At 42.1% G+C, this 24,814-nt stretch overlaps 5 protein-coding genes across 5 annotated transcripts; all 5 read right to left on the reverse strand.

Moving 5' to 3' along the window:
* Positions 1 to 3,833: 3,833 nt before the first annotated feature.
* LOC6632967 (esterase-5B) lies at positions 3,834 to 5,720 on the reverse strand. The gene is made up of 2 exons (XM_002056662.4): positions 4,301 to 5,720; positions 3,834 to 4,244 (listed from the first exon to the last, which is right to left on the reverse strand). The coding sequence occupies exons 1-2, from the start codon at positions 5,673 to 5,675 to the stop codon at positions 4,000 to 4,002; spliced, it is 1,620 nt and encodes a 539-aa protein (XP_002056698.1). The 5' UTR covers positions 5,676 to 5,720; the 3' UTR covers positions 3,834 to 3,999.
* Positions 5,721 to 5,844: 124 nt separating this feature from the next.
* LOC6632968 (esterase-5B) lies at positions 5,845 to 7,837 on the reverse strand. The gene is made up of 2 exons (XM_002056663.4): positions 6,421 to 7,837; positions 5,845 to 6,358 (listed from the first exon to the last, which is right to left on the reverse strand). Exons 1-2 carry the CDS (start codon positions 7,793 to 7,795, stop codon positions 6,123 to 6,125), a joined length of 1,611 nt encoding a protein of 536 aa, XP_002056699.1. The 5' UTR covers positions 7,796 to 7,837; the 3' UTR covers positions 5,845 to 6,122.
* A 206-nt stretch (positions 7,838 to 8,043) lies between these two features.
* Positions 8,044 to 10,097, reverse strand: LOC6632969 (esterase-5B). The gene is made up of 2 exons (XM_002056664.4): positions 8,678 to 10,097; positions 8,044 to 8,609 (listed from the first exon to the last, which is right to left on the reverse strand). The coding sequence occupies exons 1-2, from the start codon at positions 10,050 to 10,052 to the stop codon at positions 8,368 to 8,370; spliced, it is 1,617 nt and encodes a 538-aa protein (XP_002056700.1). The 5' UTR covers positions 10,053 to 10,097; the 3' UTR covers positions 8,044 to 8,367.
* A 975-nt stretch (positions 10,098 to 11,072) lies between these two features.
* On the reverse strand, positions 11,073 to 12,965 carry LOC6632970 (esterase S-like). Its single transcript, XM_002056665.4, has 2 exons — positions 11,561 to 12,965; positions 11,073 to 11,497 (listed from the first exon to the last, which is right to left on the reverse strand). The coding sequence occupies exons 1-2, from the start codon at positions 12,936 to 12,938 to the stop codon at positions 11,214 to 11,216; spliced, it is 1,662 nt and encodes a 553-aa protein (XP_002056701.1). The 5' UTR covers positions 12,939 to 12,965; the 3' UTR covers positions 11,073 to 11,213.
* Positions 12,966 to 13,990: 1,025 nt separating this feature from the next.
* Positions 13,991 to 15,861, reverse strand: LOC6632971 (esterase S). The gene is made up of 2 exons (XM_002056666.4): positions 14,455 to 15,861; positions 13,991 to 14,391 (listed from the first exon to the last, which is right to left on the reverse strand). The coding sequence occupies exons 1-2, from the start codon at positions 15,827 to 15,829 to the stop codon at positions 14,108 to 14,110; spliced, it is 1,659 nt and encodes a 552-aa protein (XP_002056702.1). The 5' UTR covers positions 15,830 to 15,861; the 3' UTR covers positions 13,991 to 14,107.
* Between the last annotated feature and the right edge of the window lie 8,953 nt (positions 15,862 to 24,814).

Below are 24,814 nucleotides of genomic sequence, written 5' to 3' on the forward strand. Positions count from 1 at the left end.
ATTTAAACTAAGCATTGTTATAATAGCAGCAGACATTAATACAATTTGTTGTTGCAGACCCAAAATCAAATCAGATTTAACTGAAATTTTAATCGAGCTTCTAAGGCCAAGACACGACAATCTACAATTCGAACACTTTTGAGTTTCAACTTAATTTAAACTACAATTTCGTTTGCCAACTGCCATTAAATGCCAGCTAGCATGATTCGTTTTACACATGTTCGAAGCGTTTTTTATTACGATTTATCAAAGGAAAATAAAGGGAAAAGGGGTATCATTAAAAATGCAAGCCAAAGCATTTGCTGGGCTCATAAACATCAAATTTGTAAGGACGAAACATCTGTTAAGCTTTTATGGCGCCTCTACAGAAGCATTATAAAAGCATCGAAAAAGTTTTCCTGATGATACAAATGTGCCCCCAGACCATAATGCAAGTTTAATTTCCAGCTCGACACGCAAAAAAGGGCTCAATAAATAACGAAACAATATTTTTTTCTTTGTGTTTAAAAGTAGATATATATAAGAGTTGTATATATTTTCGTGTGGAAAATGTAAAACTGTTGGCTTGGTGATTTGAGGCTGGCGGCGAGCAGCTGTTGACTGATGCTATGTAACTGGCCAGGCGGGCCTGTACAGGCAAGATAAAGTACACTTCCGTGATAAATATAACAACAAGTACCCAAGGCACGCACAAGCCGTTGCCCAATAGCCCCGGCCAGAACCAGCCAGACCCAGCCAGAACAAGCCAGACCCAGCCAGACCAGACCAGGCCAAACGCATCCAAATTCATTTTGGCAACAGGCAGAGGCTTAGACTGGGGACTACCAGTTGGGGATCCGGAATGGCAGCTGTTATAATGATGCCAACGATACATCATCGCAAAATGTTAAAATTTTTGGCAGCGCCGAGCGCCGAGTGCCGAGTGCGCCGTCAACAGCTGTTACCGCTGATGAATCCTTTGGGTCCGGTTCACTCAGTAGCAGGCGTCCTCTCACAGCGCCCGGCTGCCTAATATTTCAATATTTCGCACATAAAAGGCGTAAGCTATTTTTCATTATTCCCCTAAGCATTCCCCTAGCTAAGCTTGTGTCGTTGCAACGCAACTGCCTCTTCCCTGCCTGCCTCCATCCACCTAGCCCCTAGCATTGCGTTTTTGGCTAATTTCCCTAAATAAATCTAAAAATTATGAAATACACAACAACCGGCACATAATTAGCTATCATAGAATATGCAAGGCACGCGTTTCAGATTCTATGTTGTCCCCCATTCTGCATCGTTCCGTTTCGAACCGCATTCCCGTTCGGGCTCCACGTACCCACTGTTCAAGATTATTGCCATTTGCTTGCAGTTCTATAAGTTGTTTCAAAACTTTTTGCTTTCTGTTTTTTTAACCCTTTTTGGTATACCCTGCAGCCACTAGCATATGTCAAAGGGGTGTAGTAGATCTAACCGAGAGTGAAGACGGGATCGGAGCAAGTAGCTTGGCGATTCCGCGGCAACGGAATGTGGAGGACGGAAAGAATTTTAAAATATTCCCGATATTATTTCTGGATCTCGAAATTGAAGCTGACTTAACATTAAAATTTTTTAAAATTCGCTAAATATGTGTAGGCAAAATAAAAAAAAAATAAAAGATACATTTCCACAGAAATGTGATCAAATAAATTGTCAAACATTAAAAAAATATTGAATTATTCCTTTTTAATATTGAGCTTGAGCTTTCTTATAAATGTTAAGCATATCTGCAAGAGCTCAGCACATAGAATTTGGCGTGTAGCCAATAAATTTAATTTATAACAAGAAATATATTCATCAGATCTTATTACAGCACATCGTTTAGTCGAAACACGCCAGCCTATTGCATTCCAGGTTGTTTTTTTTTTTTAATTTGCCGTGCGTGCTTTGTATATTTGGAATCTGCATTCACGTAGTTTATGCCCCTGTGCCCCTAGTAATAGCATAAATCTACAAAACAAGAAACCTGAATTCGCAAAGTAGGCACAACGAACCACAAACGAGAAACTTGAAAGCCGCTTAAAACGAAATGCATGTGGGCCATCAAGTGGCAGCCGTGCTGGGAAAAACTATGTGAGCCCTAAGGAAAGTAGCAGGCAGCACTCAGGAGTTGCCAAGGATTAAAAGAAGGTAGAAAAAGACGCAGTGCTTGAAAGAGAAAAGCTGCAAAAGAATAAAACTGAAATTCGTGAGATGAGAGCTGCAATTAAACTGATTGCACAGATATATCTTTATAAAAAGTCTACAATCTACACACACATAAATTAACTTGGCTCGCTGACCCGTGTCTGAGAACCGGTTTTTCGTCATTCGCAATCATTTAATTATAATCTAATAATGACTGCTAAGTATTTTTTAAGTCATTTATCAAGGCGTTATATGAAGTCTGCGGTTCGAAACCCTGAGCAACACGAAATACTGAATACAATTTGAAAATGTATCAGCCCGGAGTTACTTCATTCAAGACCTTAAGATATTTAACAGCTATGTCAGCCAATCTAAACAATTTTTTTTTTAAATTGGCCAACATTGTTGCGAAACGAGAATACAGACGTTGCTCTTTATAAAAACCTCGAGCATATGTGAGATCATCTTCTCGCTGAAGCGCATAGTCTTCGGTCATGCTTGAACCTATTAGTAGTAAAAATAGCACACACCACAAAAAGAACTATTTTCACATGCTAACAAATTGTATTTCAATGCGATTCGCTTATCCACACCTACATTCACTCCCCTAATACAAGCAGCTTGTCGGGTTGATCAACTAGTTGACTCTACTGAATGCATATACCAGGCTGTTTTGCTACATCTAAGACTTCTTAGCACTATGAGGATTCGCTCCAAGGATTCGATACGCCTTCATAGTTCCACCAGCATTCAAGGCGGCAACTAGATCCCAGATAAGTAAGAGGTATTCTACCAGACCAAAATTCTACCAAATGCTTGCTCTCGAAACAATTTTTGTTTATATTAGATATTCAGTACCTTCGCGTTCTAATATAAGCTATTCAAAATATTGGCATAATATTGGCAGGCATAACCCAGTAGCAAGTGTTAGTTATCTCTTTATATAAAAGTTTGTGTCTTGACTTACTGGCGGACTTATTGGCCCAAACCGTAACAGCTAGGAAGCTTATGTAATGAAGGTGCACGTTAAGACGGGGTTTCGAGATATTCCACCCGCAAGTATGGAAAAATCGTAAAAAACGTTTGCTTGAAACTTTTTTATTTACCATCCGATCGGCCATAAAATCAATTTCCAAGTGCATTGTTTAAATTAATTTGAGGGGTGTTTCACACTGTTCCAAAAATGTATTTCTCCTTGGTGGAAATGGGGGACAAAGATTTGGTGGATAACGTTTCGCGCTCAAATTTATTTTTACGGATCTATATGAAAAATCATTTGAGATGTGTTTCACATTTTTTCGCAGAATCAAAGCATCCTCGGTAAAAATGCGATTCTAAGATGTGTTGGTGCAGTTTTAAGATTTGTTCGATTTACCTCAAACTTATTTTCAGAGCTCTACCATAATAAATACGTGTTTCAGCAATTTGGGAAAGTCCAACCACAACAATGGTTAACTAGCGAGAAACGTTGGTATAAAACATTTTTGTAAGCCATCGTATCGGCCTCAAACTCCTTTTTAAAGATGTTTGCTCTAATTCATTTGAAGGTGTTTCGCACTTTTTGGAAAATCGATCCCTTCTAGGTGAAAATGGGTGTCAAAGATTTTGTGGGTGTCGTTTCGCGCTTAAATTAATTTACAAGGATCCATGAGAAAAATCATTTGAATCAAAGCATTCTCGTTAAAAAAAGCAATTCATAATTTTTTTAGTGATACTTTAATTTTTTTCCGATTGGCTTCAAAATTATTTTCAAAGCTGTTTGAGAACATTTATTTTATACGTGCCACGGACAAGGCTGGGCTATACGCGTTAGTATTTATATATTTATTCGCAATAGTTCCTTTTGAGTATGTGCGTCTAAGGAATCGCATTCACTTGTAACACCTCGCACCCACTGCTAGTTATGGAGACCAATTGTAGCTTCTCTTGCTGCGCATTGTCTGGGAACACACAGTTGTCGTAGACTAAAATACCATTTTCGCTTCGAACAAAACCCTCAAGCATATTCATCAAATTCCTTGAAATAACTTGTTCGTCGGAGCGCAGAGGTGTACTGATTTGACTATTAAGGATTAGAAAGTAATCATCGCCATGCCCCGTGCCTATAATTAGGTTGGTTAAAGTTGAAGCACAAGCAAAATATTTATATGTCCCTTACCAAAATTGAAATCACTGCGCTGCGATAGCGAATTTCCAGTTCCCTGATTAGCGGGATTATCATAGACGTACCCATAAACTGGACTCTTCCCGTACTTACCATGCAGCTCTATGGAGCGTATGGTATCATTTCTGAACAGCACATCCGTAAATATGCGCTGTACATCCAAGTAACTCTCCAAGCTGAAATTGCGATTACCCAGATATTCTTGTCTGAGGTTCCGTGAGTAGTCATCCATTTCCTCAAGCGTTTCCTTGGAGTCCCGATAGAACAGAAAATGGGGCGCCAACTCGAACCAGCGACTATTCAACTCCTCAATCAGCTCTCTTCCATTGGCTTGCTTTTTCATAAGCAGAGCAGCGTTGTAAGTGCCATCATCGTGCGTGTTGGCGGCTAACCAAGGCACTTGTCCAAGCTTTCCACTCTTGATAATGTCGATAGGGTGTTGAGTAAGGAAAGGCTCAGCCGCATCGACGGACTCTATCACAGGGCCGAATGGCGTAAAAGGGACATAGTCAAACACGAGGAACTGACGCACAGCGGTGACTATTTGCGATGCATCCTTTGACTTGAGGCACTTTTTGAGCTCAACAGAATCACTTAGCAAGCCGCAACCCACAATGCGACCCAGTTCAAAGGCACGTCGCCGTGCACCTTGTTGCACCACCCAGGGATTCAATGCATTTCCACTCAGCGAAATAGCTACCTTTACCAGCTGGTTGAAATCCTTTTGAAGTAGCTGCAAATGCACGGAGGCACCTCCAGCAGAAAGACCTAAGACAAGTATATTCTCTGGCTCGCCACCAAAACGATTAATGTGCTTCCTAATCCAGCGTAATGCCAGACGCTGGTCCTTTAGTCCAAAGTTGCCTGATATAGCGCCATCTTCGGAACTTGCAAATCCCAATGGCCCCAATCTATAGTTAAGCTTTACCATTATAAAATTTCCCGTGTCCATAACTCGCTCGTGTATCCCCTCGGACGACGCTTTAAACATGAAGCCTCCGCCATATATATCCACCAAAACTGGAAAGCTTTTGCGACTGGAATTCTTGGGCTTATACACGCTCACAGTCAGACAGTCCTCTACACCGCGAAGTTTGTCCGGTTGCTGAACTAACTGACTCCACTCCATGCAGTTCGCGGGAGGTTTGGTCGCATCGTAAATTTGCTTCCAGCGCTGGGTGTATGGCCTTGGTGCCTCGAAGCGCAGCTCACCCACAGGTGGCTCCGCATAGGGTATCGACTCATAGCTATAATACCGTTCGTTATCCCGTCCACGCAATTTACCACATGGCAGTTCCACCAGCAGTTGATCCGTGGCGGACACTACCCCAACAAGACACAGCACCAAGAGGAACCCAACACAGCACATGATCCGTACTTAAGCAGATCCCAATTGCGACTAAGACAGACGACGGCAAGGAACGTTACTTGTATGAAATGAAAGTCTTTCCGATTTGAACTTGAACTGGATGGGGTTGGCGGGCCTTTGGCTTACTCAGATATATAACTTATAATTGATTTAAAATTGCATTATGGGCTCATCTTAACAGACACGCGGCTTTATTTTAAAGTAATGAATAACCAGTATTCTAATTAACCCAAAAGCTTACATATCTAATTTCAGGTTATTTGAGAAAGTTTGTGAAATCAATGCAAAAGCATTTCAAGCCAAAATGGAATGAGTTCAGCGACCAGGTATATGCATTATAAATGTCAAATTAATAGTATCTAATTACATAAATTAAATACTGATCAAGATGCAATTATATAGGTTTGATTTAAGGCGTGGAAGCTAATTGAGCAAACTTTAAAGAAACTATCTCACTTGAAGCACCTCGCAGCTGTTACGTTTGATTGAAAGCAATTTCAGCTGCTCTTGGGCCACATTGTCACGCAAAACACAATTGTCATAAGTCAAAGTCCCATTTTCGCTTTGCACAAAGCTCTCTATCATTCTTATCAGGTTCTTGGAAATAATTTTCTCATCTGAGCGCAGAGGGTGGCGAACGGGATTGTCAAATATTAGAAAGAAATCATCCCAATGCCCTGAGCCTATAATTAGATAAGTGAACATTAGTTACGGGCACAGTAGTTCATATCAATCAAATTCCTACCAAAAGAAACATTGTTTCGCTTTGACAGCCAATGTCCACTGCCTTGATTGGCGGGATTATCGTAGACGTAGCCATAAACTGGACTCTTTCCGTACTTCCCATGCAGCTCTATAGAGCGTATGGTATCATTTCTAAATAATACGTCCGTAAACATGCGTTGCACATTCAAGTAGTTCTCCAAGCTAAAGTTTCGATTACCCAGATATTCTTGCCTTAGGTCCCGCGAGTAGTTGTCCATTTCCTCAATTGTTTTCTTAGAGTAGAACAGGAAATGGGGTGCCAGCTCATACCAGCGACTGTTAAGTTCCTCAATCAGCTCTCTTCCATTTGCTTGCTTAGCCAGTAGAAGAGCAGCATTGTATGTGCCATCCTCCTGGGTGTATGATACTAGCCAAGGCACTTGGGCAAACTTTCCACTCTTGATAATGTCAATGGGGTGCTGAGTGAGGAAAGGTTCAGATGCATCGACGGTCTCTACCACAGGGCCGAAGGGAGTAAAGGGCACATAGTCAAATACCAGGAATTCACGCACAGCTCTGACTAGTTGCGCGGCATCCTTAGTTTTCAGGCACTTTTTGAGCTCAGCAGAGTCACTTAGAAGGCCACAGCCCACCATGCGACCCAGCTCAAACGCACGTCTACGTCCACTTTTAAGCACAATCCAAGGATTCAGGGCATTTCCGCTAATGGACACAGCCACCTTGGCGAGCTGTCTAAATTCCTGTTGCAGCAGTTGCAAATGCACCGCGGCAGCTCCTGAGGAGAAGCCAAGAACAAGTATATTTTCCGGCTCTCCACCGAAGCGAGCAATATTTTGCTTGATCCAGTGCAAGGCCAGACGTTGATCTTTTAATCCAAAGTTGCCCGGCAAAGCGCCGTCGCCGGTGCTAACAAAACCCAGTGGTCCCAGCCGATAGCTGATCTTAACCACAATCACATTGGCGCTGGCCATGAGCGGCTCGTGTCCGTTTTCCACAGCACCACCGAACATGAAGCAGCCGCCATGTATTAGCACAATAACTGAAAACGTGCTGCGGTTGGAGCTCTTCGGTCTGTATACGCTGACAGTTAGGCAATCCTCACTGCCCGTCAGCTTATCCGCATGCTCGATGAACTGGCTCCATTGCATGCAGAGCACAGGTGGTTGACTGGCATCAAAGGTGGTCTCCTTCCACTGCTGGGAATATGGCTGTGGTGCCTCGAAGCGCAGTTCACCCACAGGTGGCTCCGCATAGGGTATAGACTCGTAGCTGTAGTATCCTTTATTATCGCGTCCACGCAGCCTTCCATGCGGCAGCTCCACCAGCAGCGGATCAGCAAAGGTAGCTGCTGCCCCCAGACAGAGCAATGCGATGCGAATCGACTTATCAGTCATAACCTGCACCCTGCCGAGTCTCAGTTTAAACTGTTCTCAGTAGAGACAATCTGCTGAGCTGTATTATTCTTATTCTCGATTCGACTCTCTAATTTTATTGCTGCTCATTATCTGCGCTCGCATCACGCAGAGCGACTAGGGCTTCAACACGGAAACTGATAGGTAAGTGTGCTGTGGTCGGGAGTGCCCGATTAGGAGATACCCCAAACCCATATCATATCTTAAGATCGATAGTTACTATAAACCTGTTCTGCATTAACATAAGAGAATATATTTTACAATAAAGAAACTTAAGTTTTTGTAGTTTTCGCTTACACTTACATGGCATGGACAAAAAGATGGACAGAAGGACGGTCGTGGTTAGATAGATTCAGTTCGACTTGTTATAGATTTACTCTCATGTCGTTCTTCTGCCTGTCACAAAAATTTGCACAAAAACATTATACCCAGTTTTCATGAGTTCAGGGTATAAGAATAAGTAGAACAGAACAGATTATTCTATTTATCAGCATTTGTTTGCATTTAACGCTACAAATCGATCGAACAACTATTAAATATAAAACTTTTGCTGTCTATTGGAAAATATTTAGTTCCATATTTTCGCAGCTGTTGCTCTTGATGTCAAGCAGTTGGAGCATATTTTGGCCAACATTATCTCGAAACACGCACTTGTCATAGGTCAAGGCTCCAGTGTCGCTTTGTACAAATCCCTCCAGCATGCTTATTAAATTCTTGGAAATGATCTTCTCGTCAGCACGGAGTTGAGTGTTTGGCTTGTCGAATATGAGCACATAATCATCGCCATGTCCTGTGCCTATAAGCATATCATGTGAATTCAGTTAAGGAATACTTTATATATATAAATATATATCCGTTTCTCACCAAAATAAATATCATCCCGCTTAGCTAGCTGTTGAGCACTGCCCCGAACAGGGGGATTATCATAGACATAGCCATAAACTGGACTCTTTCCATACTTAGCATGCAGCTCTATAGAGCGTATGGTGTCATTTCTGAACAGCACATCCGTAAATATCCGCTGCACATCCAAGTAGCTCCCCAAGCTGAAGTTTCGATTGCCCAGATATTCTTGCCTCAAATCCCGCGAGTAGTCGTCCATTTCCTCAATTGTTTTCTTAGAGTCACGATAAAACAGGAAATGGGGTGCTAACTCGTACCAGCGACTGTTCAGCTCCTCAATCAGCTCTCTTCCATTGGATTGTTGCGCCAGAAGAGCAGCATTGTAAGTGCCATCCTCCTGGGTGTATGATACTAACCAAGGCAATTGGGCAAACTTTCCACTCTTGATAATGTCAACGGGGTGCTGAGTGAGGAAAGGTTCAACTGCATCGACGGACTCTATCACAGGGCCGAAGGGAGTAAATGGTACATAATCAATGACGAGGAACTGACGCACAGCGGTGACTATTTGCGACGCATCCTTCGACTGAAGGCACTTTTTGAGCTCAACAGAGTCACTTAGCAAGCCGCAGCCCACAATGCGGCCCAAATCGAAGGCGCGTCGACGTGCACCTGGCTGCACCACCCATGGATCGAGTGCATTTCCACTAATTGAAAAAGCCGTCTTTGCCAGCTGGCTAAACTCCTCTTGCAGTAGCTGCAGATGCACGGAGGCACCGCCAGCTGAGTGACCCAGCACGAGTATATTTTCCGGATCTCCACCGAAGCGGGCAATGTTTTGTTTGATCCAGCGCAGAGCCAAGCGCTGATCCTTCAGTCCAAAGTTGCCAGACAATGCAGCGTCTTTGGCGCTTAAGAAACCAAGCGGACCGAGTCGATAGGCGATCTTCACCACTATAGCATTTCCCCTGACCATAATGGGATCGTGGCCGTGCTGAACAGGTCCGCCAAACATGAAGGCGCCGCCATGAATATTGACCAGAACAGGAAAAGTGCTACGACTCGAGTTTTTCGGCTTGTACACGTTAACCGTGAGGCAATCCTCCGTTCCTATTAGCTTGTCTTCCCCGTCGACAAACTGATTCCATTGCATGCAGAGCACGGGCGGCCTGCTGCCATCGAAGACGTCCTTCCACTGCTGGGAGTATGGCTGTGGGGCCTCGAGGCGTAGCTTACCCACAGGTGGCTCCGCATAGGGTATCGACTCGTAGCTGTAATACCCCTCGTTATCGCGCCCACGTAGTTTTCCATTTGGTAGTTCAACTAAAAGTGGATCGGCAAATGAAGCTGCCACCGCTAGGCAAATCAAGGTGACCGTGATCATGATATCATTCATGATTTACACTCGAGCGATTCTTGGCTCACACTAGTCTAGTCTGTGGCAAGTATTTGTTTTATATGCACTGCAATCACAACTAATTTCTCAACTAATTCTCTCGCACGCCACAAAGCCAATTAGATGCATGACCAAATATGAAATATGAGATTCGCTCTATCAACTGGCAAATCGGTATGTGGCAATCAATGTGACAGTTGATTGCGAAAAAAAACTAACAAGGCGAGAAAATGAACAACAAGATTACATATAAATATATGCTTATGTGTCCATAAGTTACAAACTAATTAAGTATAATAATAGTTCAAAATTCGTTATTTGTATTTACAATTGAAATGCTTCGAATTATATTCAAATTGGCTACGATTGAGTAAAGCAATAAATACAAAAAATAGAAAAAAAGGCACGCCGCAGATTAAATGCTCTTTTAGACACATAGCTTGAGGCTTTGCGAACATGTGAGGCAATATAGTCGCCAGGTATGGACAATATTTGGTTAATTTATAATAAGTGAAAACAATAAGGTCATGTTTTTGCCAATATATATATTCGAACAAAAAGATTTGTTTTTTAAAGAATTAAATTCGAGCGATCAATCCTATAATAACTAATTATTGTAGTGATCATTGAACAGAAAGCCTACATAAGACGATAGCTTTAGAACTAGAAACAGACAGACGGATATGGGTATACTGACGCGGCGATTGATGCTCATGAAGAATATATATACTTTATAGGGTTCGGAGATGTCTGCTTCTAGGCGTTACACATTTCACGACAAAATTATAATATCCTCATCGAATGGTATAAAATTAGATCAATCATGAAATTAAACTTAGATCGTTCATGAAAGTAGCCAGAACTGCATTTAAGCCTAATGTAAGCTTGGCTTACTAGTCTTAAGGTTTTGTCTAGACTAAGTTAATGGCTTTTTTTTTAATTCTTATTTAATTCTTAGCACAAGGACACAATTCATTTTGCATGAATTGCTGAGCATTTGTGCACAAAGAACAAATAATATTATAAATTTGAATAAAGCATTTTTATTTAACCTCTGGATCTGAATTTTAATTATGCGAATTAAAAATTGGTTACAATAATATACCCTTACCGCCAGCTTGCCACACTGAAAACTCCTGACCGCCAGTCCAATGGATCCCTTTAGTAAACAACAACTGGGCTTGGTGGAAGATTGCTGGAGACAGTGTCGGGCAAGCGATCCACTTTCTGCACTTTGCAGCTGGTACGTTGAATGACCATCAGCTGGAACTGCTTCTGACCCACATTGTCGGGGAAGGTGCAGTTGTCATAGACAAAGTCACCGGTTTCAAGAAAACCTTCCACCATCTTGACAAGCTTCCAAGAGATGACTTTCTCGTCAGGTCGCAGCGGCTCGCGTATTGGATTGTTCATCATGAGGAAATAATCGTCGCCATGTGCCGTGCCTGTAAATTGTTGTATTGGCATTGGTTAGTTGGTCAGATGCGAACCTTTAATGAATATCGTACCTAGGAACACGTCGCTGCGCCTTGCCAGTAACTGTCCAAACGAATGATCAGATGGATTGTCGTAAATGTACACATAAACTGGACTCTTTCCATACTTTCGCTGCAAATCTACGCCCAGCTCAATGCTGTTCTTGAATATCTCGTTCGTAAACATGCGCTGGAAGTCCCAATAGTTCTCGAGGCTGAACCTCCGATTGCCCATATAATGTTGCCTTAGTTTTCGAGAGTGGCTGTCCCTTTCCCTTCGGTTCATTGTGTTGCGATAGGAGAATAAGTAGGGCGCCAATTCGTACCAGCGTGTGTTTAGCTCATATATCCTCTCTTTGCCATTCGGCTCTTTTGCCAGAAATATGGCGGCATTGTAAATACCCTCCTCTGGCGTGTAGCCGGCCAACCAGGGGACTTGTGCAAACTTTCCACTCTTTATTATGTCAATGGGTAGCTTGGTAATGAAGGGATCAACTGTGTCCTCGGGCTCCACAGCGGGCCCAAATGGAGCAAATGGAATATAGTCATAGACCAAAAAGTGCTTAAATGATCTGGCCAATTCATTCGCATCCACCGCTTGCAGGCACATTTTCAGCTCGGCTGTATTATTGGGACTGCCGCAACCTAAAACTCGACCCAATTCATACGCCTGCTCAACACCACTTGGCTGCACAGACCAGGGCGACACTGCGTTTCCGCTCATTGAGTAGACGCCCTTCAAAATGCCTTTCATGTCCTCGTTCATAAGCTGCAGATGCACGGAACCAGCTCCTGAGGAGAAACCGAAGAGTAATATGCTATTGGGATCTCCACCAAAATACCCAATGTGCTTCTTGATCCATTTGATTGCCAGACGTTGATCCTTCAGTGCATAGTTGCCTGACCAGTCGGCATCGCCAGTGTTAGCAAAGCCCAAAATTCCCACTCTGTGGTTGATCTTCACCACGATCACATTGCCGCTGTCCATGAATCCCCTAGCTCCGTCCTCAAGAGTTCCGCCAAACGACCAGGCACCGCCAAATATACTTGCCACCACCGGAAAAGTTCTGCGAGTCGAGTTCTTTGGCTTGTATATGCTTACTGTCAGACAGTCCTCGCTGCCCGTCAATTGATCAGGTGTCGTGACAAAATGGCTCCACTGCAAGCACTCCGCCGACGGGCGTGTAGCATCAAAGATTTCCTTCCATTTTCCAGCAAATGGCTTGGGTGCCTCGAAGCGCAGCGGGCCTACGGGGGGCTCTGCGTAAGGCACGGATTCGTACGTGTAATATATTCCGCGATCGCGTCCACGCAGCGTACCGTATGGCAGCCTTACCAACAGCGGATCAGCCAAGCAAGTTGTGGGCCACACGCACAGCAATGCAGCCACAATAATACAGCAATAATTCATAATGTGCACTAAATGGGGTCCCAATGCATACTGCAGCCATCCCAGAAAATCAACAGCTTTTTATGACAGCTCTTAACTAAAAGATTTTTGAACTTTATGTACCTTTACTGAGCTCGAGAATAATTTACATTTGCATTGGAGTTTAAAAAAGTGATAAAAAATATGACATTTGTCCTGTTAGGGGCAAAGTGAAAAACATTTGACTAATAACAAAAATCATTAAAAAAACTGTCGTAAAAAATAAATAATTTATGTACATATCAAATAAGCGAAGCTTGTGCGGAAAACATTAAATATTTAGAAATATTTGAAAATGGGTTTCATTTATTTTTAAATATTGATTAGATATTAAAAGAAGCACTGGATTAATTCTTGTTAAAATTTACTTCTTTTATTTTGAAAAAGTCTCTAAGAACACATCAACGAGCATCCCAATGTTAAGTTGTCTATATAATAAATAAGTATTTCTTTTAATTTGAAATAATGAAATATAGAAAAAAAAACATTTACATTTAAATTCGTCTGAGCACATGCTTTTAGTTCTTTGGCTAATTTAATTTGTTAATTCGCGTATTTTGTAATTTTCCCACACTTTTCTAATGAAAACTTGCACTTGGCTGTATATTTTTTAATTTTTGTGAACAAAAAAGAAAAACGTTTAAATTTAAATTAACCTAAGCACACGCTTTTACTCCTTTGGTTATTTTAACTCGTTAATTCGCGTATTCCTTGCTTTTGTAATTTTTCAACATTTCTCAACTGAACACTTGCACTTGGGTAAAACAATCAGAGCTCACACTCATATTTCACACAACATTTCAAAAGAAATATTATTTTTTAGCTCATTTTATTAGTTCCGTTTACTGACGCATTCGCATTCGTGGTGAAGTTATAGTATTAAGCCACGAATGAGAAGCCAAGAGAGAGAGAGAGAGAGAGAGAGAGAGAGAGTGAGTGAGAGACAGAAAGAGAAAGATATCGCCTTCCCTTATACAAAGTAAAAAGGTGGCCGTTAATTGTGAATAAGAAGTCTTTCTTAGTCGACTGTGAAGTTTTTGAGTTATTAAATAATGCCATGATTTATTTGCCAAAGATTACAGTACCCACATATACATTTATAGAAATTTACACCCATCGACTATTGATTTGATCGTTTCATAGAGATCGGCTCAGTAAATTACAATTGGATTTGGTGGTAGATTATTGGACACCGTGTCGGGCAAACGATCCACTTCCAATTGCTTGCAATAGTTGCGTCCTATGACCACCAACTGGAATTTCTTTTTGCCCAAGTTGTTTGGGAACACACAGTCGTCATAGACCAAGGTCTCGTGCGCGGCAAAATCTTCCACCATCTTGACTAGCTTCCATGAAACGATTTTCTCGTCAGCTCGCAGCGGTTCACGCAGTGGATTGTTCATCAAGAGATAGTAATCGTCGCCCATTCCGGTGCCTGAGAATAGATCAATTGATATTAGTTACTGCACCAATTTCGAGCCATTAGCAATTATCTTACCCAAGGATATATCAGATCTCTTGGCCAGGAATTGTGCCAGCGACTTATCCGCGGGATTGTCGTAGACGTACGCATAGACGGGGCTGGCTCCGTGCTTGCGATGTGCATCTAATGACAGTTCGATGCCTTTTTTGTACAACTCGTTTGTAAACAAGCGCTGAACATCGAAATAGTTTTCGACGCTGAAGTTCTTATATCCTAGATATTGATATTTCAGTTTCTGAGAATGAGCATTCATTTCAGACCTCTTCAATGTGTATGGGTAAGCCAAAAAGTATGGAGCCAGTTCGTTCCAGCGAGTGTTTAACTCTTCAATCCTCTCTTTACCATTGGCGTCCTTAGCTAAAAGAAGAGCGGCGTTATAGATACCATTCTCGGGTGTGTAGCTGGCCAACCAAGGCACTTGAGCAAAGTTTCCACTTCTGATGGTGTCGAGGGGCAGCTCGGTGAGGAATGGGCTTTCCACTTCGGGGGACTCTACGACTGGGCCAAACGGACCAAAAGGCACATAGTCAAACACCTGAAGGTGCCTTAAGGTGCTGACGAATTCTTCCGCATCCGTTTTTTTCAGGCAATCTTTCAGCTCGCGTGAATTTTTAGGGTTATTACAACCCAAGAGTTTGCCATATCGGAATGCGAGATCACGTGCATTGGCCTGTACAGCCCAGGGAACCGTTGCAGTTCCACTAATGGATATGGCCCCCTTCACCAGCTGCTCCATATCCTTGTGCATAAGCTGCAAGTGCACCGAGGAGCCGCCTGTACCGAAACCGAGAAGAATTATATTATGTGGATCTCCGCCAAAGCGTGCAATGTTGTTCCTAATCCATTTGATTGCCAGACGCTGATCCTTTAGTCCGAAGTTGCCCGGAATCACAGAATCACCAGTGCTCATAAAACCAAGCGCTCCCACTCTGTGGTTGATCTTCACCACTATCACATTGCCGCTGTTCATGAAGGGCTCGACTCCGTCATCGATCGCACCACCAAATGACCAGCCGCCGCCAAATATATGCGCCACCACCGGAAAAGAGATGCGAGTCAGATTCTTTGGCTTGTAGATGCTGACGGTTAGACAGTCCTCGCTCCCCGTCAGCTTATTAGGCTGTGAAATGAGTTGACTCCACTGCAGGCACTCAACTGGGGGCCGAGTCGCGTCAAAGGTATTTTCCCATCTTTCGGTATAGGGACGAGGTTCTTCCAAGCACAGATCATCGATTGGGGGTTCGGCATAAGGTATTGACTCGTAGCTGTAATAGAATCCATTGTCGCGTCCCCGCAATTCTCCATTTGGCAACTCCACGAGCAGGGGATTGCTGAGGGTTGATGCTGCAAACAGACAGAGCAACGCGATCGGCAATAGGATTTGAGTCATGGTGTGCACAGGACGGAGCTCAAACTTGAATTGTTCGAAACGGAGACAGCCAGCTCCCTTTTTATGGTCACTTGAGTCTAAGTTTTGTTCACGTGAGAAAAGAAGACAGCTATTCGATTAGTTCCGATGGCTGGCCCCTTGGCATTGGCAGTTAAACTGCGTTTCAAAATTTAAGACTCTGCCATTTGTTTTATAGAGGCCACAGAGTTTGGAAGTTGGGTTCAGCGCTTAGTTTATGGGGTCTTTAATAGATGATTCCCCATTTCTAAGTTGTTCCGCTCTTAGCAACTGTAAAATTATGAATCACGCGCTGACTTTCGTAAAAGTGAACGCAAATGAGCTTATAAAAGAAATATCAGCTGAGCTCAAATCTCCCCGTATCACTTAGAACTCCTCTTCTCAATTTATATATTTGAAAATTACTTTGAAGTCAATCGGATGGCACGCAAAAAAGTTTTGCAAAATTATTTCCCGTCAGTTTTCCACACTAGCGGTTGGGAATTCCCAAGAAATTTGACTTTCCTCTTACGGAGTCACGAGTCACTCAATTAGTCAGTCCATCTGCCAGGCGGACTAGCCAGTATAAAAGAAAGGGTTTATAAGTAATATGCTAAAAAATTGAATTTTTGTTAAACGAACTTCAGCTTTGTTCAAATAACTGCTTAAACGTCAGAAATCCAAGCGTATTATTCGTTTATATTTTCAAGTTAAGGGCGCATAAAATCTTCATTAATTCCACCATGTGCTTTGGGAGCTTCAACTATGTGGTAGCATCAGCGACTGGAGAGCAGTCATTGGCCAAGTCCCAGGCAAATAAGCTGTGCCATTATCAACGTTCTAATCAACGATGAAGAAGATTATGATGATGACGATGATGATGATGATGATGATGGGGGGGATAAGAATTGGACACGACAGGAAAGCACATGCCAGCTGATGGACTGTGTGTGTATATAAATGAATTACTTCCCATTAAGTATACGCCACAGGGTACGCTAAAGCTAAACAAGCATGATTTAAGAAATATACTAGAGACTTGTGACTGCTGCTCACTTGCTGGGGCGGAGGGCTGAATGTAAAGAGACCTACTCGGAGGGAACTTAGGGGCTGAATGTCTGGTATGTGTGCAGCCGCGGGTGCGTAACACTGCTGCCTGCTGTTCGCTGTGTAAAGCATAGAATATTAATTCCTTAAGTAATTCACAACATTTGTAACTGATGTTTGTTAATGAGCTATGCTCCACACCAGCCACCGCCCATCCCTACCTGACCCTTGAGCTCACTCTGCAAGCTCGTTGACTAACTGCCGAGCATTGGCCGAGGTCAAGGTGGCGCCTCAAGTTGAATTACAGTTTCGTCTGGCTTGCTAAATGCAAGCGTCCGCTCCTCCAGTTAAGCAGAGGGTTTCTGTCTTGGGCAGACACTTAATGAAATAATTATGTAAAAGCCAACTGGCTGTCGTTATGGCACCTTTTTGGCCAATGACGTGGTTTTCATATTCATTATTTCTCCGGCATTTCATTTGAATGCCGCATTTTAATTATTTATTATGCTACAGATTGCTTGCAATAGCATTTACTGTTAACACTCATAATAACCCTTAAATAACTTAACTCTTGGGTAACTACGACATTAGAGAAGCCGCTGTGCAGCCTTCTGGTGAAAAGTGAGATTGGGGTGAACAGTTGAGTTAAAATAAGCAAACATTTTCGTAAAGTTGATGATGCTGTTAAGTCATATGCGGTGGACAGAACAGAACCTTGAATTTATATTATTAAGGCGCCAGCATGGGTTTTATCAGGTCCAATAAATCTATATTCGATTTTGAGGGAAGAAAATATGTACATCAATATCCAATATTTCTCTACATCTAACCAGACCCCCTGTAGACTTGCAGAGTTGGTGTTAAGTAATACACGCCTTTCTTTATTAACAACATTTTGCTTACGAAAAATACCCGAAAGGATTAAAGTAACGTCAGCAAAGACTCAGTTTATGACAAGTTGACAAAGGTTCGGCCACACTGTTAACTACAGAGAATTTTACAGTAAATGGCGCTTTACAGGTGACTGAACGCTTTAAAAATATATACTATTAATTTGTATAATATATTAATATTTTTATTGTTTAACTTGTTAATATTTTTATAATTATTACTTAATAATAATGTATATATATACCAAAACATCTGATAATTTCTGGAGCAGTATGCCTAATGCATAATGATAGCTTGGGGCTTTCGGGAATAAGAAACAGATTTCACGAAATGTATGTATATGGCTTTTCGTGAGTCTCGTAGAAGTAGTTCATACAGAACTATCGCAGCGACAATTTGAGTGGCAGCTAAACGTGTTTATGTGGCACTGCGAAGGGCTTACAAAATGCAAGTAAGCACAAATGCGACGCTAATCAGCAGACACCTCCATGCCACTCACCGATACGCGCGCACTAAACCACCAAAGTAGAGAGTTTGTCGCTGTGCCATAAAATATGCAGCGAAAAACATACAAAAATGCGGCTAACAAGCGCAAAAGCGGGTTGGGGGTAGCGGTTGGCGGCTGCATGTTAAATAATTTGAAAACACGGCATTTGCGTAATGAAGCATGCGGAAGGCGCAAGACGAAGCTGCTGAGAGCAAGTGAAAAGCGCTCATAAATGCCAGAAGTTATGCAAGTCCTTAACTTTTATGAGCAGTTGGCGGAGGGCCGTGCGGGCTTGCGGGTATGTGTGTGTGTGTAAATAGACTAAAGGTGCAAGTGGCGTATCACACATATTTGTCATGCGAACAGTGTGCAGCGAGTATGTCCCACTGTCTCTCAGTGTCTGCGGTTCAGCTGACACAAATGTGCGAATTCTCTCACCAACATTTTGCAACACGGCAAAAGCAAAAATCAACAAAAAAAAAAAACGAGTCACTTGCGGCGTCTGAGCCAAAGACTGGCGTTCGCATTCAGTGCGTAATCTTCACCTTTTTCACAGCTTTGCCATGCACTTTTATTGCATGCTTACAGGAGCCCCAGCGTCCCGACACTTGCCGCTTGTATCGACAAAAGTTGCGCCTTGAATTTGCCACTTTACGCCACGTAGCTGCCACCAAATCCAAAAACCCGGCCAAGTCAGCTGCCTGCTGCCGCACTATGGGCTGTGCAGTTATAGGGCACGATTAAAGCTAAACACAAAGATGAATAGTTAGAGCACACAAAAGAATGCTGGCAAACATGTTTGGTAGTTAACAGATGGTAAGGTAACATTTCTGGTGCATAGCAGAATATTTTAATATATTTTAATATTTTATTATTTTAATATTTAACAGAAATTCCAAACAGAAAGTTGACTACCTTTTCTGCTGCATAACTGTGTTATTTAACATTTCTGATGTTGAACATAAGTTTATGTATGCACTTTAACTTACATTTTTGATTTAAGTTTATATTTTAGTAAAAACTAAAGCTCTCGAAATTTGCACATAGAGTGCAAATGTAGCCCATGGTAACTTGCAGCTGCATCCCGATAAGTAGTTGTAAGCTGCATAATGTATTTACGCAAGCACCGGAAATTGGGTGCTACGGGCAGGCGGAGGTGCCAGCAGTTGAGAGGCAGCTCGTCAGGTTGCAGCCGCTGTGCTAAACGCGAATAGACAAGTGTGATCCCTTGCGGATGTGGATGCGGGCTGTGGGTGCGGGCTGCTACTTGGTTTATGCGCGCATATTTGATGGCATTGTGAATTTCTGTGTGGAATTACAGCTCTTAGCCATATAGCGCTCCCTGCTCAGCTTGAGCATTCATTAATATGGGATACACGTCGGGGAACGGGAAGGGGGGAGGGGGGGGGGGGGGTCTTGTGAGCAGCTGGATCTGGCCTGGCTGTTGTGATACTTGACGTATGATGGGCCAGAGGACAAGTAGCGATAGAAATGCAGTCCCTTCGAATGCGCTTAGAGAGTTGCGGTTCAACAAGATTTTCCAATTAAGGTCCGGGCAATTAAAATTCACGTAAATACGGCTAAGAAGATTAAAGCTGATTTCACCTTGAAGCTTAACCTAATCACCTTATGATATTGAAATAAATCAAGTAAGATTTTCTTGTCGGGAGCTTCCGACAAGGGAATACCCTGAACCCTCTTATTGCAATACCAAATGTAGTTCGCGCAACGCGCTCGCTTGAAGTTATAATTTAAAACAAAATGTTCCCTTGGCAGGGCTCGAATTCGCAACTGACCGCATTACTTGCTGTGCCTCTGCTCAGCAACCACACCAATTTTTGAGCATTAGTTAGAAAAACAAACGAATTAAAATAGCTGTACAGAAAACAATCGCTGTTGATAGATTCCGATGTTGTTGATAGAATCGAAACAGACGCGCATGAATCTGTGTGTGTACATGTATACCGTAATTCTTGGAATAAGCCCCTTCAAATTGCGCAGTAAAACCTACCTTTGGGATTTTCTTATCCGATAATGAAATTTACTACAGTATATTATTGTACCATAGAATATTAGTGTATTCTCAAAAAGTTAATTTGTTGCTTAAATTGGTGGGCAATATTTGTAATGATTTACACATAAAGATTAATGACAAATACAAATGCGGTAAGAGAAATAAAGCATTTAATGTTAAAGTATTTATTACATGGAATATCTTAAGCTAGAGATGAGAGCAAAGAGAGCGCAGGTTCGCGTCCCTGCTAGTGTATAGATGTGTGTCTTCGATGAAGCAAAAACTTAGTATTAAACAGAAAATGCTGGCTTGTTAATATTAATCATTATGGTATATCCCATTAGCATAAATGTTTTTGATTTACTTTAAACTTCAATCGAAAATTGTATACTTTAATTGTTTGCATAATCGCAACAGGCTCTTGAATAATAAAGTTAATTTAAAACAAAAATCTATTTTATAAGAGATTATTATTAAATTCTCCTTTTTTGAATTTAGTGTCATTTAGAATAAAGCAGACAACAAATGCAGAGCAACTGAGTATTCATGCAAATAGCCAAGGGCATGTGTTGACACATATTTGTATAGGGCTGTACACTCTAATGTATGTTAAATTTCAGTAATTGCGGAGCATTTAGTTTTTAATACCAGACAGCAGCAGAGGTAAGCAAAAGTTTTCAACCACCTATGCACACACCAAGCCCCTTAATACATCCACCCCTTGCCAAACATTATGAAATTTTTGCGGTTCTATGCAAATTAACTTAAAATGTCAACGCTGGAACACACTTTTTTCCTCCGAAAAACGTAGTGTTCAGAGCTAATGTCAAGAAGGGAAATTCCAGCCGAACAGCAAAATTGCTGAAAAATTGTGCATCGAAATGAGTAAGGGGCAGGGTATAGGTGTAGTCTGAAAAGAATGTCACAAAAAAAGAAAAATAAGTAAGAGGTTCTAGTCGGGAGCTCCCGACTAGGGGATACCCTAAACCCTCTTCTTCCAACGCCAAATGCAAATATGGATACTATTCTAGAAGCTACATATTAAGTTTGGTGACTCTAGCTCTTATTGCTTACCAAAATTGCCCACAAAACATGATTTTGATATAGCTTTTATCGATTACTTGAAAACGGGGCACGTTATCGATTATCGGAAACAAACTCAATCTGCGGAGGCAATAGGAGGACTTACATCCAAATTGAAAGTTCCCTAGCTCTTATAGGTTTTGATATTCTTGCGTTCATACATACCGATAGACGGACGGACGAACGGACAGACAGACGGACATGGCTAGATCGAATCGACTGTTAATGCTGATCAAGAATATACATACATTATGGGGTCGGATATATACATTTTCATATGCACAAATAGAATATACCCTTTTTACCCATTTTTAATGGATGCAGGGTATAAAAAATGGCAAACTGCAAACGTCAAGCAAATTTTTTCTTTCTCTTTTTTTTAACTGAATTGACTGAAGCTCGGTGACAATGTTGTTAACTAGAGTGTGAAAACTATGATTGGCTGTCGAGAGAAATACACACAGAAGGGGTGTGGCTTTTTAAGAAGGCAAGAGGGAACGTGCAACAGACAGCGGCGAGTGATGAGAGGCTGTCCCTGTCGCTGTCAGAATGAGAAGCGGGAGCCCGCCATAGCCAGCAAAGTGCTCTATGATTTATATCGTATTTCCAGTTACTAGGATGACATCCTTTTTACTTTAGGTATGTGCGCGCACACACACACACACACACAGACAAATCTGTTGTTGTAACATGCTCACATACATGCATTCAATTTGCAATCGCCTGAGTGAGGCACTGCGCCTATTGGCAGTGAAAAACGGTGGCAAAATGATAGCAATTATTTTCAAATACTGACTAATTAGTCGAGCAGCTCAACTAGAAAATTCTTCGCAGGCTTCTCGTTTAGCTCACAATTTCAGTAGGTCAGACAACAACTTTATCAATCCTCATTCATTTAGTTGATCTGCATATATCTTAAATTTACCATGAATACCTAACGAGGTAGCCAGTTAATATAAGCTATGTTATTTTATCTTTCGAGAACCTTTGATAACATATAAAACCTTTTTAATTATCCGCTATAATATATTAATATTGTTTGCAAAATCTATTCTATGCATAATATAATAAAGAAATGTATTTCATTTTAAATATAGTTAATTTGATTAGTCCAAAATTCTTATTATTGGAAATTTTCATTTAATCTTTTTGCGTTTTACAACACTTTGAGTACTTTATTTTACTTTAATTAATCAATATATGCTGTCTTATTTTTTCAAGATGCCAGCTAAAGTTTGTCTGCAGATAATAATTTTTCGAAAAATCTAAACTGGTATATTTGAAATAATAGATTATAAAAGACAATAGGGTTTCTTACGTTTTTGTAAATGCTGCTTTATTACATTTGATTGATAGAAAGAAGTGAGTTATTTTTTTTAAGTGGAGTATATATGTAGTAGAGAGAAAATTTGTCGTTAGGTCAGATGCGATAAGTCCGGGTACAGTTGCAGTATTGTGTCCAAGTATTTGAAATCGGAGCATCACTTAGTTGCGGCTGGCTGCACAGTTGGTTACCTCACGGCGGTTGCGACAGACCTTCAGCTCACGATCGAACCATTGGCCGGCCGGGCAGAGCTGATGCCTGGCGCGGTTGTTGCGGCAAACGTAGAAGCGGCGGCAATGTCTGGTGTTTGTGAAGAATGTGCCGTCCTCAAGACCCTGGCAGTCGCGCACGGAAGACAGAGCTTCAGCTGAGTTGCTTATGATAGGTTTAACAACCTCTTCAGCCCTATTGGTAGGTTTTTTCGTCGTGCACGGTGTGGTTGTTGTCGTACAGGGTGGTGTTGTTGTAGTGCATGGAGCAACAGTCGTGGTGCAGGGGGGCCTTGTGGACGTGCACGGCTCCTTAGTAGTTGTCTTACAGGCTGTTGTTGTTGTTATGCAAGGTGTTGTCGGTATATGCTTTGTGGTTGTTGTCGTTGTACAAGGCGTCGTTGTTGTTGTTGTTGTCGTTGTTGTTTTTGTTGTTGTAGTGGTTGTAGTCGTTTTTGTGGTCGTTGTTGTTGTTGATGTTGTTGTGCAAGGTGTTGTTGTAGTGGTTGTTGTGGACGTTGTGGTGGTTGTTGTTGTCGACGTCGTTGTCGTTGTGCAAGGTGTTGTTGTTGTGGTTGTTGTCGTCGTTGTTGTCGACGTTGTTGTGGTCGTTGTTGTAGTTGTTGTTGTTGTTGTGGTTGTTGTCGTCGTTGTTGTCGACGTCGTTGTGCAAGGTGTTGTTGTAGTGGTCGTTGTTGTAGTTGTTGTTGTTGTTGAGGTTGTTGTCGTCGTTGTTGTCGACGTCGTTGTGCAAGGTGTTGTTGTTGTAGTCGTTGTTGTGGTCGTTGTTGTGGTTGTCGTTGTGGTTGTTGTACTCGTTGTTGTCGTCGTTGTTGTGGTCGTTGTTGTTGTGCACGGAGTTGTCGTTGTTGTCGTGGTCGTCGTTGTTGTGGTCGTTGTTGTTGTTGTCGACGTTGTGGTTGTTGTAGTCGTTGTTGTCGTCGATGTTGTGGTCGTTGTTGTCGTCGTCGTTGTTGTCGTTGTGCAAGGTGTTGTTGTTGTAGTTGTTGTTGTTGTTGTTGTTGTTGTTGTTGTTGTTGTTGTGGTTGTTGTCGTCGTTGTTGTCGACGTCGTTGTGCAAGGTGTTGTTGTTGTGGTTGTTGTGCTCGTTGTTGTAGTTGTTGTTGTGCAAGGTGTTGTTGTTGTGGTCGTTGTTGTTGTTGTCGACGTTGTGGTTGTTGTAGTCGTTGTTGTCGTCGTTGTTGTCGTCGTTGTTGTGGTCGATGTCGTCGTCGTTGTTGTCGTTGTGCAAGGTGTTGTTGTTGTGGTTGTTGTGGTCGTTGTTGTAGTTGTTGTTGTTGTTGTTGTGGTTGTTGTCGTCGTTGTTGTCGACGTCGTTGTGCAAGGTGTTGTTGTTGTGGTTGTTGTAGTCGTCGTCGTCGTCGTCGTTGTCGTTGTTGTTGTTGTTGTGCAAGGAGTTGTCGTTGTTGTCGTTGTTGTCGTGGTCGTCGTTGTTGTGGTCGTTGTTGTTGTTGTCGACGTTGTGGTTGTTGTAGTCGTCGTCGTTGTCGTTGATGTTGTTGTTGTACAAGGAGTTGTCGTTGTTGTCGTGGTCGTCGTTGTTGTGGTCGTTGTTGTTGTTGTCGACGTTGTGGTCGTTGTTGTCGTCGTCGTTGTTGTCGTTGTGCAAGGTGTTGTTGTTGTGGTTGTTGTAGTCGTTGTAGTTGTTGTGGTCGTTGTAGTTGTTGTGGTCGTTGTTGTAGATGTTGTTGTTGTTGTGGTTGTTGTCGTCGTTGTTGTCGACGTCGTTGTGCAAGGTGTTGTTGTTGTAGTTGTTGTGCTCGTTGTTGTAGTTGTTGTTGTTGTCGACGTCGTTGTCGTTGTGCAAGGTGTTGTTGTTGTGGTTGTAGTCGTTGTTGTGGTTGTTGTTGTTGTCGTCGTCGTTGTCGTCGTTGTCGTCGTTGTCGTTGTTGTTGTGCAAGGAGTTGTCGTC

The sequence above is a fragment of the Drosophila virilis genome, chromosome 2, assembly GCF_030788295.1.
Source record: "Drosophila virilis strain 15010-1051.87 chromosome 2, Dvir_AGI_RSII-ME, whole genome shotgun sequence".
Classification (NCBI taxonomy): Eukaryota; Metazoa; Arthropoda; class Insecta; order Diptera; family Drosophilidae; genus Drosophila; species Drosophila virilis.

Excerpts from the sequence above, each read along its gene's own strand:
- LOC6632967 (XM_002056662.4), bottom strand. The coding sequence starts at position 5,675 with ATGTGCTGTGTTGGGTTCCTCTTGGTGCTGTGTCTTGTTGGGGTAGTG. Across the intron at positions 4,245-4,300 it reads GCGCAGTGATTTCAATTTTG|GCACGGGGCATGGCGATGAT; the intron begins GTAAGGGACATA and ends ACCTAATTATAG.
- LOC6632968 (XM_002056663.4), bottom strand. The coding sequence starts at position 7,795 with ATGACTGATAAGTCGATTCGCATCGCATTGCTCTGTCTGGGGGCAGCA. Across the intron at positions 6,359-6,420 it reads GCGAAACAATGTTTCTTTTG|GCTCAGGGCATTGGGATGAT; the intron begins GTAGGAATTTGA and ends ATCTAATTATAG.
- LOC6632969 (XM_002056664.4), bottom strand. The coding sequence starts at position 10,052 with ATGAATGATATCATGATCACGGTCACCTTGATTTGCCTAGCGGTGGCA. Across the intron at positions 8,610-8,677 it reads GCGGGATGATATTTATTTTG|GCACAGGACATGGCGATGAT; the intron begins GTGAGAAACGGA and ends ATATGCTTATAG.
- LOC6632970 (XM_002056665.4), bottom strand. The coding sequence starts at position 12,938 with ATGAATTATTGCTGTATTATTGTGGCTGCATTGCTGTGCGTGTGGCCC. Across the intron at positions 11,498-11,560 it reads GCGCAGCGACGTGTTCCTAG|GCACGGCACATGGCGACGAT; the intron begins GTACGATATTCA and ends AACAATTTACAG.
- LOC6632971 (XM_002056666.4), bottom strand. The coding sequence starts at position 15,829 with ATGACTCAAATCCTATTGCCGATCGCGTTGCTCTGTCTGTTTGCAGCA. Across the intron at positions 14,392-14,454 it reads GAGATCTGATATATCCTTGG|GCACCGGAATGGGCGACGAT; the intron begins GTAAGATAATTG and ends ATCTATTCTCAG.